We start from the raw sequence: 17,738 nt of genomic DNA on the forward strand, positions 1-17,738 counted from the left end.
CTTTTTCTGAATTTTCGGTACCCTAATAACTTGGCTTATAATAATTTGGCTAACATGTTCTCAATTTTATTTTCCACTTCTTTGATTAAAAATTGACTTAGGGGAACAAAAACTCAACTCCTTAAATGCCAGATACTGCCTATCATTCTAATCCAATCTCCATTTATTCCATTCCTGTACTCACCAATGCATTTGCATTTGCAATTGTTGTTCTTCCTGCCTCACAAATCCTATTCTTAGGGGCTGCGGATGTAACTCAGTGGGAGAGCGCTTGCCTACTATATACAAAGTCTGGGGTTTGAGTCCCGGCACTTCTCCTCTATTAACTCCTCATTCAGATTCAGCTCATTAGTTTCTTCCATAGGTTTCTCCATTTGGGAGTGGGTACCTGTCTAGAGTATCCACAGTACATACTACACAATAAAACTTGTTATATATTGTAATTATGTCCCCTCTAAAGAACAAGAAATGTCCTCTCATTCAACATTGAGTGTGATACTCAATAAACGTCACCAAATAAAGAAATGAATATACAACTAAAGTAGAAATGGGGGAATTTGCTATAGTGATTTCAAGTCCGATGTGTGCAAAGTGGGAGAAATTTATCTCCACTTTCTCATTACTTTACAAGGTTTTTTGAAGACTGAATAATTATGTAGAAATAATTACTTTAAAAGGTTATTTCAGATCCTGCTGTATGAATATTCAAAACAAAATAAAAAGTTACATGATGTTAGAAATGATTGTGTATTTGGAGATCAAGTTTAGCATCTTAATTTCAGAAATGGTTATTTCTACCAGCATAATCAGGGGAAGGTCTCTAAGAAGTCCTACTTTTCTATTTACTGAAATGATGAACTTAGAAAAAAATGTGCTTAAAGAAACGGACTTGAGATTTGTAAGAAACTTTGAAATTCAGAATAGGGTATTATTCTTCAGAAATGAAATTTCTGTTCCTATCCCAGTTGCACAGAATCAGAAGCTCTGGGCATAGTGCCCAGCAATCTGCTCTCTTAGTGATTCTGATGCATGCTCAAGTTTGCTAACCACTGGAATAGAATTTTAAAAGTTAGAAAGATACATTTATGTGTAGTACTTTAAGGAGGAATAAAAGTTGTGATCCAAAATCAACTAAGTAGAGAAAACAATCTCAAGGCAGCAATGGTGAGAATCCACTTGTGTGTTATTAGTATTACTGGAAACAATGAACAAGCCTTGTAAATTTAAAATTTTTAAATTGAGGCAAGATTACCAAAAGATCTACAATAAAGTTCTCTTGATCTCTCATGCTCATGGAGAAAGTCAGGTAAAAACTGAAAACCTCACTTTTCATTTAGATTTGCAATGACTTTTTCTGTATTTAAACTTTGTTTTGTTAATGGGAATAACATTTGAAATGGAACTAGTAGAGTACTAAAATAGTTGTGTGCACCCAGTTAAAACTAGTCACTTTGGGCTTCTATTGTCTTATACATAAAACTGGTTGGATAATTTTTTTGGCTATTGTTTTGCTTTTTGTTTTTGGTCGGTACTGGAGATTTAAGCTGCCAATGAGCTACAGCCTTAGCTCCTTTTAATTTTCGAGACAGGGTTTCACTATGTGCCAAGGCTGGCTTCAAACTCTTTCTTGCCTCAGCCTCCCTAGTAGCTGGAATTATAAGCATGAACCACTGTATCTGACCTTCACTAGGAATCCATGAATACCAGCTTTCTCCAAATATTTCCCAAACAAGTCTAGTTCATTTAAATATTCTAACATCATTACTGGTATTTAAATTTGTCTGTCAATTCTAGTTAAGTCAGTGATCAACATTTGGGTGTCTCATATGTATTATTTTCTTTGCAAGTAGGTACAAGAAGAGTTCATCTATTTTTGGTTTTAAATTTAGACTCCAATCCGAAGTTATTTAGTGGCTCCTCCTTCCACCTTCTCAGAGAGACTGGAGGAATCTTGCAAAAGTACAATGAAAATAAAGAGATGAGTCAAATGTTTGGAGATGGAAAAAATATATCAAATTTACATTTTTAGTTAAGAAATTTAGGTGTGGTGGAATGCATTTCAGTTTCTAAATCTGAGCCACTAAACTTTAAGATACAAGCAGAGTATCAAATGGCCAATGAAAACAACACAAATCTGTCTGAATTAAGCTTCACATTCTTCAGGTTAAATAGTGTATCTAAAATCTAATAAATAAAGCTGCACGGTGCATGGCGACCTTCCCGACAAAACGCGTCCTAGAAAGACCTGCAGGCCTCACCTCTGCTCCGGTCTGGCGGCATTGCTATGGCAACGGAGGCTGGGATGCTAAGTTAACACCTTTAGGAGCTGGGCTTGGGAGAAGGATCCCAAGTTCGAGCCCAGCCTGGGTAATTTAGTGATTTAAAAACGAAAACAAAAACACTAAAAGGGCTGGGGACGCAGTTCAGTGTGCGAGTCAGGAGGGAGAAGAGGACTTTGAGGGATTCACATCTGAACGTCCTCCATTTTTCTGGCCAACACCATAGCCTTGAGAAGAGGCAAGTGGGTAATTTGGGGAGGATTCTCTCTCCCTGGACATCCCAGCCTCGCTGTTAACTCCAAGTCAACTCCCCAGACTCACAACCGCTACCTCAGTCCCGAGGGCCCTGCTGTGCTGCGCCATCATCTTTCCCCGGAGCAAGCCGCAAGGGCTTGTGGGGCGGGCGCGGCAAGGGCCGAGGCCCAGCCGGGCGCTGCTGGGGACCAAGTCGCCACCTCACCGGCTCTGCCACTCCAGGCTCTGGCCAGCGAAGATGCAACCCAGCACTGACTCAGCGCAGCACTGGTCAAAGTGGCGTCAGGGAGTTTTGTATTCCCCTCGTCCCCATATACTGTATACCTGTCCTTTCTGGGCCCAGATGCTCATGAGAACTTATTTTCATGGCAGGCTGTGTGACCTGCTCCAGGACTGCAGTCTCAATAGGACATGCCACCCAAGATTTGTTAGGCTGAAATGAGGTCATACAAGATAAATGCCCTGCTTTATCTAGTATATGGGTGGTAAATACTCCATTACTACTAAGCAGAGGTGGCAGAATTCAGGACTGGAAAGAAAAAATGAGTTTCTTCATCCAAGAAGATACTGTAGGACCAATAGAGATTATCAGCTAAAAAATGAGTCCACATTTTTATGGCTGGTGCAAATGTATGATGGAAATTTTGTTATCCTGTTTCCTGGTGAGCTGCTCTTTATTGTTAATTAAAGGGGGTTACTACCTGGAAGGAAGTAAATTTATAAAAAGGAGTCGTGGGTGAAAAATAGTAGTATTGGATCATGGGAAACAGGATGCCCCCAGCAAGAGTAAAGGGTGGGCTACAGGCAGAACTCCAAGTATTACAATTTGTTAAAGATCTTAATATAAAGACGATCCATGAGAATTATGGGAGATGGTGTGTGGAGACATTATATTCAGCCTAACATATTTTACACAAAAATAAATTCATTAAAAAATGTTTCAACTTTTTGTAAAGTATCTGTACACTCTGTAGCTGGTTTTTGAAGAGACAAAAAAAGATCATAACCTAAACTTTGTCAAAAATCTAAACCTTGCCAAGTTCTTCAATGAATTCTAACCCCTAAAGTCCAATAATTATATAAAACAAAGAAGCAGCAATATCTAAGCTGCTCCCTCAAGATGGAGGTAGGTAGGATTTCTCAAATTATGTTCTGTCCTTCCTCTGAACTTCATTTTCTCCTTCTCTGTCTCCATTCCACTTTAAACAAGAATGACAACTTCTGTTAGATATGCCAGCTGAATTTGTGTATTCTCCTTGCCCAGGGATGACCTAGTATACTATTTCCCAGTTGCAGTCTACAGTTTATAAATTATTATGAAGGATAGTCTTAAGAATAAAATTAAATAATCATCTCTTAATTTATTTAAGTTTTTTTTTTTACAAGTTTTGAAACTGTTTTCAATATAAAACCCAGTGAATCTTCTTTTATAAAATAACCATTTGACACATGATAATACAAAAATGGTTTAAAAACTGACTCATTGTCTTACGACCATATCTATTTCTACTGTGACTAATTTTCTTATATTTAATCATGAAGTTTCTGGAAGATGGGTGAAATGATGAAAAAATGGGCGGCCATGAACACACCCTTTAATTTCATTTCCAAACTGGTGCTTCATTCTACAGATAATATCTTGGATGTCTTCTTTTGATAAGTACATGGGTAATTGTCTAGACAGCCGAACTGCTTCTCCCTGTGAAAAGAAAGAAAGTCAGACATTATTTACCCTGAAGCAGAAAGCACATTATCCTAACAAGACAAAATTATTTTCATCTTATTAATTCACTCAAAAAATACCTATTAAGCATCAACTATGTTGTAGGTTCTGGAGATAATACTGGCAAGCAAGAAAATAAGACCTTTGCTCTTGTGAAATTTATATTCTAGAGCAGAGAAAAAAACATAGAAAGACAATTTTATTGACTAATGCACAAAATCAAACTTAGCAACATGATAGGGACTGACTGTGTAGTTAGGAAAACCTTACTTGAAAAGATATCATTTAAGCTTCTATTTAAACTATCATGCATAGATCACGGGAAAGGAAACTCATTTCAGGCACAGAGAACAAAAGAAAGTTCAGGATAGTGCAGCACAGTTTTTAAAGGGAAGAGACAACACAAGGAGTTAGGCAGAGGCAAGGGTGAATATACAGAGAAGTAACCAGAGAGTTTTTAAGCAAAAGCCTGACATGTATTTCACATTTCAAAGTAATCAGCCTGGCTGCATGTGAAGTATGGTTTGAGAAACGTCAAGAGGAGAAGCAAGGGCTCCTGCTGACAATCACTGCAGCGAGGCTGTGACTAGGGTGACAGTGCTAAGAAGAAAGGCAGCACAGATTGCTGATATGAGCTGATGGCAGAGTTATGAAATCTGAGGAAGAAGGATCACAAAGTTCAACCCCAGCTTGGGCAACTCAGGAAATTAGCAAGACCCTGTCTCAAAATTTAAAAAGGGCTGGAGACGTATCCCAACATACAGGCCCTTCATTCAATCTCCAGTACCACCAAAAACAAAACAAACAAAAACAAAAAAGGAGGATAATGCATAATGGAGGATAATTCCCACAAACTGGTATGACAATGCTATTTTCTGAGATGGGAGGAACTGAAGCTTTGGGGTTAAGACAGTGTTAGCAAAGCCCTGCTTCTTTTAATATATTTATTTTTTCTTTCTTTGAGACAGGGACTCGGTATGTAGTTCAGGTTGGCCTGAACACATTATGTAACCCAGGCTGGCCTGGAACTCATGGCAATCCTGCCTCCACCTCCCAAGTACTAGGATTACAGGTGTGTGCCACCATGCTGGCTTCTTCTAATGTATTTAAACATAGTCACACTTCAGAGATCTTTAATCTTATCACTATTCACTTTAACCAAACACTCATCTTTCCAAATATTCTACTCCTTTATTCCAACTAAATCTGTTCCTTCTCTTCACTCTGATCTTAATCTCTCCAACCCCTCCTCATTCTCGACCCAATAGCACCTTTCTGCCATCTTTCCCACATGAAGGCAGAAATAGGGAGACTGTAAAGACACTAAGCTGTAGGACTTACCACGGTTTCTTATATATAAGGTATTCAGATTTCTCCCTATCATCCTCCTTGTTATCCATTATACTCATCTTGCCAATCCCTACCTTTGGACATTCTAGCAAGCACAGGTGGAGAGTCATGAAACTGTCCTGGCTGCATCCAAAACAAATGTTAGCACTTAGGAGTCCTCAGTGACACCTGGAAATTTCCACATTCACAACAGATCCTGTTTTCAGTACTTAACAGCTCCTACTTTCAGAACTTTGCTACTGTACTCATATTCCTCATGCCTCCCCACCCAATCCCTTCAGTCTCTCTTATCCTCACGGATCAGGCATAACTTCTCTCAAGTTAATCTAATAGTAGTATTTCCACTTTTTCTCTCCTCTGCTGATCATCTCAGAAATAGCTGCTTCCCTCTAAAGCTAAAGCTAACCTTCGTATTCCTGTCTCTTTTGGAACATGTTCTTCAATCTGTTATTCTCTCTTGCACCAGGTTCAGCACAAACATGCTAAACACTCTTTCCTTCCTTGCACTAACACGTGATTTTCTGATATCTTCCCCCCTTCCAATCACACTACTCTTTAACCACTGGCAAATGCCTGCCACTCGTATCATGCTACCATCCTGGCTCTCTTCAAGGTCACCACTGTGATGTAGCAGCCACACCCTGTGGTCTTCCAGCAAACACTACCCCACACAGAATATGATAAAAGTACTTATTTTTAAGATTTCTTTCCTTGCTTGACTTTTCTGTCTCTTGGTTCTTCTTTTACTGTGCTATCTGTATCTCTGACTCACTTTATTCAGATTGGTCTTCAACGGCAGCAGCCCTGTGATTTAGACGTAAGCTCTCTCCTTTTTCATAGATTCTTCTCCTTAGCAATCATATCCATAGTCTATGATGTGAAGCTTTAATGTAATTCTTTTAAAAATAGTATTTTCTTCTAGCAAACAAACCCTATGGAAGCTACCTTATCCTTAAACCATTTACTATTTTATTAAGGAATAATTAAGTGATTTAAACCCTAGCCAACCTGCCTAATCTAATACCACTTACCTCTAAATAACTTATCATTTTGCGTGGTCTACACTCATAAATTTCCTTTGCATTTTTTTTTAATATAGCATTAAGAATTTCTTTTAAATCCACTAATCCATAGAATGGGAGACAATTAGCCATTCCTTCTATTTCCCAGTAGTTTTCAGTATTAGAAACTCCTAAAAGAAAAAAAAAATACAGACTTAAGTTTGTTTAGTTAAAATTATATTCCAGAACATATCCATTAAAAACAAAATCACTGGCAAAACATTTAGTGAACCTTCATTAGAATTTAATATGGTCAGGCAAACTTTTGTTCCTTAGTTAGAAAACAAATAGTAAGTTCCCATAGGATTTCATATTAAGTCATAAGCGCTCACTGACACCACATGTCTTTTCTATAATTTAATTTAATCCCAGTTACTGCTGGTCTGCTCCTTATATTTGTTTAGAACATGTCATACTTTGGAGAGAAAATGAAGTCCCATGATATTTATGAAAATATAACTGGTTAAAATATTTTAGCAAATGTTGCTCTTCCCATTGATTTAATATCCAATTTAAAGTTCTGCATTATTCTGTGATTATTTTAACTTACAAGTTATAAAACAGTCACACTGTAACTTATTAATGCATAATTAACTTGAGGGAATTAAATACTAATGTTTATCCAAAATAGTTTATTACGATAATGTTTAAAACTGACATGTTATCTATTAAAATAATTTAATACTTAAAACTAAAAAGTAGCCATATGATTGGCTGTATAAGAGCATAGATAATCCACAAGAGCACATATTCCAAAGCATCACAATTTGGCTTTAGAATACTACATGATTTTGCAAAACAGCAGATTTCTCTTATTTAGCTACATGTATACAGCAATATTCTTTTGTTCTTTTTGGTACCAGAGATGGAACTCGGGACCTTGTGCTTCACTTGCAGAGGCAGGCGGCGGAACCACTGAGCTAAATCCCCGGCCCCTGTTCTTAATACTGAAGTCTAAATTGTGTTACCTAGAAGTAAGGAAAAATGAATAGTTCAATTTTGGATAAGCAGTAGTTATCAAGGAACTGATTTTAAAAGCGGTGTTGGCAGGTATGGTGACCTATGGCTGTAATGCCAGTTACCTGGAGGCTGAGGCAAGAAGGTCACAAGTTCAAGTCCAGCATGGGCAGCTTGGGGAACTCTGTCTGAACTAAAAAATAAGGAGGACTGGGGATGTAGTTCACACTGAAGGACCTGCCTATCATATAGGAGGCTCTGGGCTCAATCCCCAGTACTCGGGGGAAAAAAGGAAAAAGGAAGGAAAAAAAGAGGGAGAGGGAGAGGGAAAGCAGTGTGAGGTGCTGGATGAGTTTCAGGTCTGGTGGCTTCCAAGACCTAACCCCTAAACTGTTCCTTGACCTGACCTGGATGGCAGACATAATGGTGTTGACTTAAGAGAGCAAGTATTCTAATGTTTTTCCTAGGAAACTGAATAACGTAAGACAATATGTCATTGAGCATTAAAGAATGATGCAGGGTTCAATAAAAGTCCTTAAGTGGGATTTGAAAAAAAGATAGGCAAACAGGAAGGAGCAAATATTCTAGTTCACATCTCTTACATATTTATATAGATATGAAAATGTTCCAAAATATCAGTCTTTCACTATTGCTAATTCTATTAACTACATCTGCCCTGAAGTTGTAATATATTTCCCAGAATTACTGGTGGATATGCAATGCCAATTGAAATTCCAACAATATACTTCACAGAGCTAGAGAAAACAATCCAAAAATTGATTTGGAACCAGAAGAGACCTAGAATAGCAAAAGCAATTCTAGGCAACAGAGACATGGCCGGGGGTACCACAATTCCCAACTTGAAACTATACTACAAAGCTACTGTGATAAAAACAGCATGGTACTGGCAAAGAAACAGACCCGAGGATCAGTGGGATAGATTAGAAGATGCAGAAACAACTCCAGACACACTCAGCCACCTCATCTTTGACAAAGGAGCCAACCACCCTCATTGGAGCAAAGATAGCCTATTTAATAAATGGTGTTGGAAAAACTGGATTTCAACCTGCCAAAGATTAAAACTAGACCCGTACTTATCACCATGCACTGAACTAAGATCAAAGTGGATTAAAGATCTAAATAGTAAAACAGAAACACTAAACTTGCTGGAAGACAGGTAGAACTCTTGAACACATTGGCACAGGAAAAGACATTATGAACAAAACCTCAGTAGCATGGGAACTAGCAGAAAGAATCAACAACTGGGATCTCATCTTATTAAAAAGCTTCTGCACTGCAAGAGAAATAACCAACAGAGCTAAGAAACAACCTACAATCTGGGAAAAAATTTTCAGCAACTGTACCTTAGACAAAGGACTACTATCTAGAATATATAAAGAACTGAAAAAAATCAAACCCTCCCAAATTCAAAGACCCAATTCAAAAATGGGCATCTGAAACGAAGAGACATTTCTCAGACAAAGAAGTAAAAGCAGCAAATAAACATAAGAAAAAATGTTCAACATCACTGGTCATTCGAGAGATGTAGATGAAAACAACACTGAGATTCCACCTCACCCCAGAAAGAGTGGCTGCTATCAAGAAATCAACCAATAACAAATGCTGGCGGGGGTGTGGAGAGAAAGGAACCCTTCTCCATTGTTGGTGGGAGTGCAGACTGGTGCAACCACTATGGAAATCAGTGTTGAGATATCTCAAAGAACTAGGACTAGAGGTCCCATTCGACCCAGCTATTCCCCTGTTGGGTATCTTCCCAAAAGAATTAAAAGAATCATACCACAGCGATACATGTGCGTCCATGTTTATAGTGGCACAGTTTGTAATAGCGAAAGCTTAGAAACAACCCAAGTGCCCATCAACTGGAAACTGGATAAAGAAGATGTGACTTTTTTTATAAAATGGAGTACTACTCAGCCATAAAGAACGAGAAACTAGAGACATTTATAGCTAAATGGATGCATATTGAGGCCATACTCTTAAGTAAAATAAATAGGACACACATGTGTAAATACTGAATAGTTTCTGTAGTGTGAGAAACTGAAAGTGTAAATAAGGATGAAAATGATTAAAACGAATAATTGATAATGTGAAACAGGAAAAGTTCCAAAGGTGTAGGGGTGATGGGAGGGGAAGGGGAAAGGGAAGAAGGAAAAGGAAAAATTATGAGAAAAGAAAAAAAAAAATGGAAAAGAAATTTATATAAATAGGGAAGGGTGGAGGGGATGAAGGGTGCACAGGTAATGGGGAAAATAAATAAGAACTAAGATACATCATGTACAGGTACAAGCACCCAATGATAAATGTAAACGTATTGTATACCTAAAATGTACCAATAAAAGAATTAAAAAAAAAAAGTACTTGGCCACAAATGAGAAAACTGAGCAGTATTTTGTTTGCAAAATTCAGATATGGAAAATGTAAATGACATTTGCAACTATGTAACAAACTTTCAAGAAATTTCACAAAATTCTGTGAAATGCTTTCCAATTTTTCAAGGAAAACAAATGGCTTGACAAATTTTCACTTTCTAAAATATGGAATTCTTATTGATGCAGAACAGAAAGCTATTCTCTTCAATAGGCAAAGTCTTTATCATCACTTTAAGAATCTTTTCCCTCAAAGTCTGATGTATTCGTTCTCTTTCAAATTCCTTTACTCAGATCCAAAAATGTTTTGTGACAAGTGGCAAATTGTTGATTCAGTGACAAACAAAATTCTCACTAAATGAGACATGGTCCTTGAGAAAACACAACTTAAGTTTTCCAACTAGGGTGGGGGAAGAAGAAAGCATGACTCTTTCATTTGATTTTGTGTGTGTGTATGTGTGCTGGAGATTGAATCCATGGCCTTCACACTGAGCTACATCTCCAACTCTTTTTTTATTTTGAGACGGGGTCTTGTTAAGTTGCTAAACTGCCCTCAGACTCAACAGTGTGCTGGGATTACAGATGTACACCACCATGTCCGGCTTTGATCTGCTATTGACAAGGGAAAGAATGCTGAGCATAATCTATAGATAGCTAATTTCAACCAAATCAAGTCAGTCTGCAGATAATTTAATCATTTTTGCATCTTTCGTGTCACACAAAGCACCTGACATTCAAACATGATTTAAAAACCACTATCAACTGTCTGAGCCCGCAATATTGATTATGCCCCAAACATGCTGTAAGCAGTGTAAGAGATAAATCCCTCCATTGGTTTACTTTAAGAAGCGAGTCTGGGGCCGAGAATTTAGCTCAGTGGTGCGGTCGCCTGCCTTGCAAGCATAAGGTCCCGAGTTCGATTTCCAGTACCCCCCAAAAAAGAAGTGAGTCTGACTGAAGCTAGGTGACTCACAGAAGTATCTCATGAGCACTGAGGTAGTGCACAGGTTAACATGATCTCCCTGCTAATGGCCACAGCCGAGACCACAGTAATGGCCTATGAAGCTGTGAGGGTAATACGAGATAACACATGTAGCTGAGGTTGGAGTAATTTGCACCCAAATTCCATTCCCACAGTTAGTACCTTCATAACTAGAAGGACAATGCTCTAATTACAACCACGTATTTTGTCTATCTTGTTTCTAATTTGAAAATGCTTTGATTCTCCTCTTTAAAGCCTTGCTTGCATTGGTTTCCATGGTAACTACACATACTTCACCTTTTACCCTGATCAGTGGAAGAGACGGGCCAGAGCCTTTTGACAAAGGAGCATTGGCCGCCGCAGTTCACACTTCCTCTTTAACTCTGTCTTAAGCTTTTCTTCAACCCTGCATCACACACTGGGCAGGTGGGGAAGAGAGACTTACTGTAGGAGTCTCTGGTAATCAACAAGCTAACAGTTAAAAGCATCCATCGGGGGCCGGGGATTTAGCTCAGTGGTTCCGCTGCTTGCTGTAGAAGCGCAAGGACCTGAGTTCGATCCCCAGTACCAAAAAAAAAAAAAAAAAAAGCATCTATCAGGGAGAAATTTACCAGGCAGCTAAAAAAATAAATATGCTCTTGGTACGGACAGGACAGAGTTATCCTGTTTTAAAAAAAACACGTGGTACCAATCCACATAGCTAGCTAGAAAAACAGAATAAAATATGTTCACACACACACACTTTGGTTTATACTTTAAATAAATTAAAAATATGCCAGCAGCCCTGAGGAAGACTTCTAAGAGTATTAAAAGAAATGAATGCAAGCCAGGCAGGATGGCACATGCCTGTAATCCCAGAACTTAGGGGGCTGAGGCACGGGGATCTCGAGTTTGAGGCCACCCAGAGCTACAAGGACAGTCTGAGGCCAGTCCAGGTGAACACAGCAAGATTCTCTCTCAAAACAAAACCCATCCAAGACTGCAGGTCAGTCAGCTCAGGTTCTAGAAAAGGGGGTGCAGGATGGGATCAAGAGAACATCTGAACACCTCTGCTGCTGCTGAGTACTATGCTCATTGATTTGTCCACCTCATGTGGTGCTCATAACTACTTTATGAAGTTAACGGCCTAATTTTAATAGGAAAGCAATTTACAGATGGTTAAGAGCCAGACTCTGCAGGCATATTGCTGGTGTTCAAATCCTGATTCTACACTGTGTTCTCTTCACAGAACTTGACTTCGCCACACCTGTGTTTTCCACCTGTTACAGAACCTATGCCACAAGCTACTAGGGAGATGAAGTGAATTAATACACTATCTCTTAGGCTAGTGCTCTACACACAACGGTTATTCAAGAATTATTAATTACTGATGATGAACAAATGGTGAGGTCAACTGACTCTGCCCAAGACACATCATGCCTCAGCAGCAGAGTTGGGATCTAGATACAGATCTGCACCCAAGTCCAAACAGCTAGAACTGAGGAGAGAGGCAGGAAGTTGAGGGTAAGAATCTTTAACACTGCAAACACCACATAAAAGGACTGTAAATGTGGAACATCAAAACATTTTCTGCATATACCCAGCTCCATGATTTTGTACACTGTCTTTATTTTCTTTTTGCCTCTTAGTAAAACATTCCTTTAAAAATTCTTCTGCAGGGCCAGAGATTTAACTCAGTAGCATTGCACCTGCCTTGCAAGCGCAAGGTCCTGAGTCGGAATCCCGGTACCGAAAAAAAAATTCTTCTACACTTTTGAGTCTGACAAGTTTAGGGCTGGAGAGGTGACAGTGGAGTCACTCGTCACGGTCCCTTATGCCCCTTGACAGCAGATGGATAGAAAGGAATAGAACCAACCCAGCCTAGGAAGCTAAGGCCACGTTTAGCATGGAAACTGCAGAAGAACAGAGAAGGGTCAGCAAGGAAAACTACCCTCTCCTCGACAGATTTACTCTATCCACCCAAGGAATTTCCTTATTCAGCAAAGAGGCTGTCAGTCCTCTAGCAAAGCCATGGAATCCAATCACCCACCCACTCTTGCTTATGCTGGATGACTACTTGGCAAAACAAGTAAATATTTTTTAAAAGGTAAAGAAGATATTTTTACTAGGCCAGGTCAGTAGCTTACAAATTTATGTTTCATCATCTAAAGAAGTATTTTTATAGCCAGGCCTGGTGGCACATGCCCATAATTCCAGCACTCAGGAGGCCGAGGCAGGCAGGTCACGATTTCAAGGCCAGCCTGGGCTACATAGTGAGACACTACCCTCCACCCTCAAAAACTATTTTTTATAATCTAAAAGAAGTCTGCATATTATATCAAACAGTGACAAAAATTACAGTGAAATTAACTAGTTGATCAGTTAGGAAAATGCAAATGCAATTTATTAAGATTGAAAGAGGTGCCAAACTTGCTTGTTTCAAGCAGAGTTGATCTTTAAAATTAGTCTGGCTTTACAAAACTAGCAATGACTTTTAGTGAGAAGAAAATATACCATGATACCTGAAAATTATGAAACCCAAATGTAACTACTGGAACACACTTATTTTAGTTAGAAAACATTAAATCACATTACCATACCTGGTATCAATTTTATCTTGAAACCATTTGCTGTAAGACGAGGATCAGACAGATAAGTTGATCCACCGTATCTCTGGTCTTCTGTGGTCATTTTATATAAAATCTCTAAATAATGAGATCCATTAAAAAGACTGAAAAAGAAACTATGACTCATTAGGTTATTAAATATGCAGATTGAAATGAGAATTAAAAATGTGAATCCAAGGACATTTTGCAAAAGATTATCAACCAAAATACAAATGTACAAGTAGCTCTTTCAGAAATTTTTTACATATTTGTTACTACTTTATAAAGACCTACTGTATACAATGTAGTGTACAGAAAGGAAGAAAAACAGATGTAAAAGATAATTTCTATCTTCTAGAATATTACAAACTCAATGTACGACTTTAAAATGGCTCTCTAAACATAACACAAATGAAAGTTGTAAAAGATGTCTGTTGAAGCTAGTAAGTGAATAGTGACCTCTTCCCCATTCATTCAATGACTATTTGAGTGTCTTACCATGTGGCAGATACTGTCTTAGGTATGCTAGGGCCTGCTTAATGTTCCAGTGCAGAATGACACATTATTTAATTACATCTCTATATCCTCTGAAAAAGCAAATGAAGCTAGATGTGGTGGCACATGCCTGTAATTTCAGCCACTTAAAAGGCGGAGGCAGGAGGATCCAAGCTCAAGGTCAGTCTTGTCTCAATATAAAATTTAAAAAGGGATGCAACTTGAGGAGACAATGTTATGTGAAATAAATCAGACAAACAAGCTTAAATAGCAAGGGTTTCTCTTATATGAGAAACCTAAATTATAAATAAGAAAGCAAAATGAAAGACAGGTAATAGGAAGTAGGGAGATAAGAGCTTTCTCAAATGGGAAGGGGTCAAGAAATGGGGGGAGGGGAAGAAAGGGAAAAGGGATGAAAAAGGAACTGACATGTTCTGTACATGTAACATGTATAACAAACATGCAAAATAAAAATAAATAAAATTTATCGTAATACAAAAATTTTAAAAAGGGCTCAAGATGTGGCTCAGCAGAAGAATTGCCTAGCATGCACAAGGGCCTAGGTACAATTCCCAGTACTAGAGAGAAAAAAGAGGGAAGAAAAACCAAATGAAGTTACGTCTCTGCTTATAACAAAGAGGACAGATATGCTCTTCTCTCATCTAACCAACATTATGAAAGTTAGTCGAAGAACAGGTGGTAATGTATAATATGCTCCACAATTAAATTATCTGGATTGCAATGTTGGCATCCCTGCTTGCTGGCTATGTCAGGGTAGGTTAAGTTATTTAACTTTAACTTTCTCTTTCAGTTTCCTATAAAATGTGTATGTCAGAAACAACTTCATAAAGGTGTGAGGAAAACAGGATCATGAAAAGACAGCAACATTTCTGTTATGTAGTAAATGCTCAATAAACACCATCGACTGTTAGTATGATGAACACTCTGTAACTTATAAACATCTAAATTACTCTATTAGAGGTAAGCTACACAATTGCCATTAGAACTCTGGTGAGAAAACTGAACCCAATCCATGATTACCCTGCCAACACTGTGGGTAATTAGTCCATGACTCAGTTTTGGAAAACTTGCACTGTGAGGGAGATACCACACTAGGTCCTAAGATAAAGGAAGACAATCTTTGAAGTACAGTGTGTTACTGTCCATGCTCAATTAAGAAAGACTGACATTCAGGATAGTATAAGCCCTAAATAATAAGTTTGTAATAGATTTCTTTTTGAACAGAATATCACGTTGAAAAATATTTTTTAAAAACTGTAATTTAGGGCCGGGGATTTAGCTCAGTGGTTCCAACGCCTAAGCACAAGGACCCAAGTTCTATCCCCGGCACCAAAAAAAAGTAAAAATAAATAAAAACTGTAATTTGGACAATCATACAAAGACTTTAAAAATCTAAATGAAAACCTGCAAACACAATTCAGAAAAACAATCAACTTTAAACATTCAGATATGCTCTATTTTTTTTTTTTTCTTTTCTGTTAGTTTCTCCCTAGTTCTTTTTGAGGGAACAAAGAGTACTACCAGGTTTTTAATAATTAACTGTTTCAATACAGCCTAAGGCATTGTTTTCTAATTACTCCTTTGACAATTTCCTAAAAGCCAGTGGTAAGAAAATACAATGAAAGACAGTGGATTTTATTTAATATAGTTACTGTTGCCTTATTTGAAAACATAAATTTAACAGACGTTTTACTGGGTTCTGGCTCAATTCCTTTCCTCTTCTGATGGGAATATGCTTAACTAGGGCTTTAACACATTGTATAAATGATTTCTATTCTCTTCCTGGAGACTCTGAAACATCTAATAATGTGTCCTAGCAAACAAATTCTGAACTGTCTTTTTAATTTTCAGATTTTTATCTTTATCCTATCCACTTGTGTCAGACTGAAACAAATATCAAGTATAATAAAAGAAAATGTTAATAGGCCAGGTATTGTTTTTTCATTTTTACAGAGCTAACTTCCAATTCAACATGAGTTAGGGAAAAAGTTAAATACTATCACAAGGAAGTAGAAACAAACAGGCAAGAAGACATTCTACGAAGTAACTCAGTAAGTGTGAAAAGACAAGGGTGTGATATTAAGGAATGTAAGATACATAACAAAATGTATTGACTGGATCTTGGATATATATATTAGATTTAAAATTTTGAGACAATGAGGATCAATTCCAAGGAATTAGTGCTGTGTAAATTATGAAAAAGTTACTTAGGGTCAACTATGAAAACAGCCAGTTTTGAGAGCAATATACTGAAGGATGTTAACAGTAGAAGTTGTTCTTAATTTCTTTAGCAAAGGAAAGAAAATATGTGTGTATATAAAAAGGACAAAGAAAATGTGGCAAAGGCTTGGTAACTATTCATAAAGACTTCACTGTGTAATTCTACTGTAGTGTACTTTTAAAAATGTTAAAAAGACATAACAATCTAACGTCAAAATTATTCTAGGAAAGTTACAAAGGTGCTGGAGAAATAAGCTTGATATTTGTTAAATACAGAAGTGAACTATGTAGATTACAAAATTACAAGCAACTAGTTCCACTAAAGATTAGAAATAGAAGTTTTAGGGCCAGGGATGTAGCTCAGTGGCACTGAGCCTGCCTGGCAAGCATAAGGTTCTGAGATTGATCGCCGGTACCGGGGGAAAAAAAAAAAAAGGAATAAAATTTTTACAAGATTTCTTTAAATATCATTTTTCTTTAAATATCATGTATCTCTACTAACAGACTTTTACCTTCTATTTCTAATCTGGCATGAATTCATGTTCTTTTTTTTTTTTGGTACCAAGGATTGAACTCGGGACCTTGTGCTTGCAAGGCAGGCGCCAGACCCACTAAGCTGAATCCCTGGTGCGAATTCATGTTCTTAGAGTTTAAAAATTATATTATTTCACCATACCTCTCTGTTAATACAATTGGCTTTTCCAGTGGCTCTGCAGGAAGTTTATGATTCTCAGGAAGTCTTTTAAATAGCAAGGCTTCCTCTACTCTATATGGATTCAGTAACATCACCTCTGTTTTGCATGTAATTAGCCAGGCATCAGGAAACCTGAGATTGTGGATCAAGCAGAGCTCATCTTTTTCTTCTAAGTCAAATTTCTTTTGTTTCTCAAAATTTATTTTCAAGTTTTTCATAGAAAAAGGGACTTATATTATTTTAATATTTTCACTCCTTTTTTTTTCAGTGTGGGACTGAAGAAGCTCATCGAGTTTAGGCTGATTAGATAACGAGGCTTTCAACTTATGCTTCTGTACCAGACTCCAGGCGCTGGCGGATTTTATCTTTTTTCTGCCATCTTTTAATGGTATTTGTGACTCTTGTTCAATAGCTTTCTTCAACTGACTATTGTATCGTTCCAAGTCTTTAGTGGCCTTTTCTTCATATCTAAGAATAAAGACAAAACAGTACTAATGAGGTCATGTCAGAAGTATGGTAATATTTTCAGTAAATTTTTAAAACACCCAAAGAACTGATATTATAGGTCCAATAATAAACCATGTACTGGCCTAGTCCTCCTGTATATGGTTACGCTAAATTGTAAACAAAATATAAAATTCATCTATTTAAAATAAGCTCTGAAGAACAGCCAGAGTGGGCAGAAATTGGCATGGTCCACATTTCTATGTTTAGACAGCTATTACCCAG

At 37.6% G+C, this 17,738-nt stretch overlaps 1 protein-coding gene across 12 annotated transcripts in view; it reads right to left on the reverse strand.

The window, feature by feature from the left end:
- Positions 1 to 17,738, reverse strand: part of LOC147828522 (PMS1 protein homolog 1-like) — a 165,754-nt gene that overhangs the window by 91,044 nt on the left and 56,972 nt on the right. For 2 of the 12 annotated variants that reach the window (XR_015450650.1, XR_015450649.1), the window contains exons 9-11: positions 13,574 to 13,704; positions 6,639 to 6,799; positions 4,127 to 4,233 (exon numbers count right to left, since the gene is read on the reverse strand). Coding sequence is in view for 3 of the 12 variants with exons in the window: in XM_087209642.1 (XP_087065768.1) it covers positions 4,069 to 4,233; positions 6,639 to 6,799; positions 13,574 to 13,704 (457 nt within the window). In the remaining 9 variants the exon portion in view is untranslated. Of the gene's footprint in view, positions 1 to 3,870; positions 4,234 to 6,638; positions 6,800 to 11,291; positions 11,413 to 13,573; positions 13,705 to 16,502; positions 17,478 to 17,738 lie in introns of those variants that run through there. The other 10 variants (XM_087209642.1, XM_087209643.1, XR_015450657.1 and 7 more) reach the window with 9 other exon arrangements.

The sequence above is a fragment of the Heterocephalus glaber genome, unplaced genomic scaffold, assembly GCF_053883595.1.
Source record: "Heterocephalus glaber isolate CG9 unplaced genomic scaffold, H.glaber_assembly_v1.0 deba00001058, whole genome shotgun sequence".
Lineage (NCBI taxonomy): Eukaryota > Metazoa > Chordata > Mammalia > Rodentia > Bathyergidae > Heterocephalus > Heterocephalus glaber.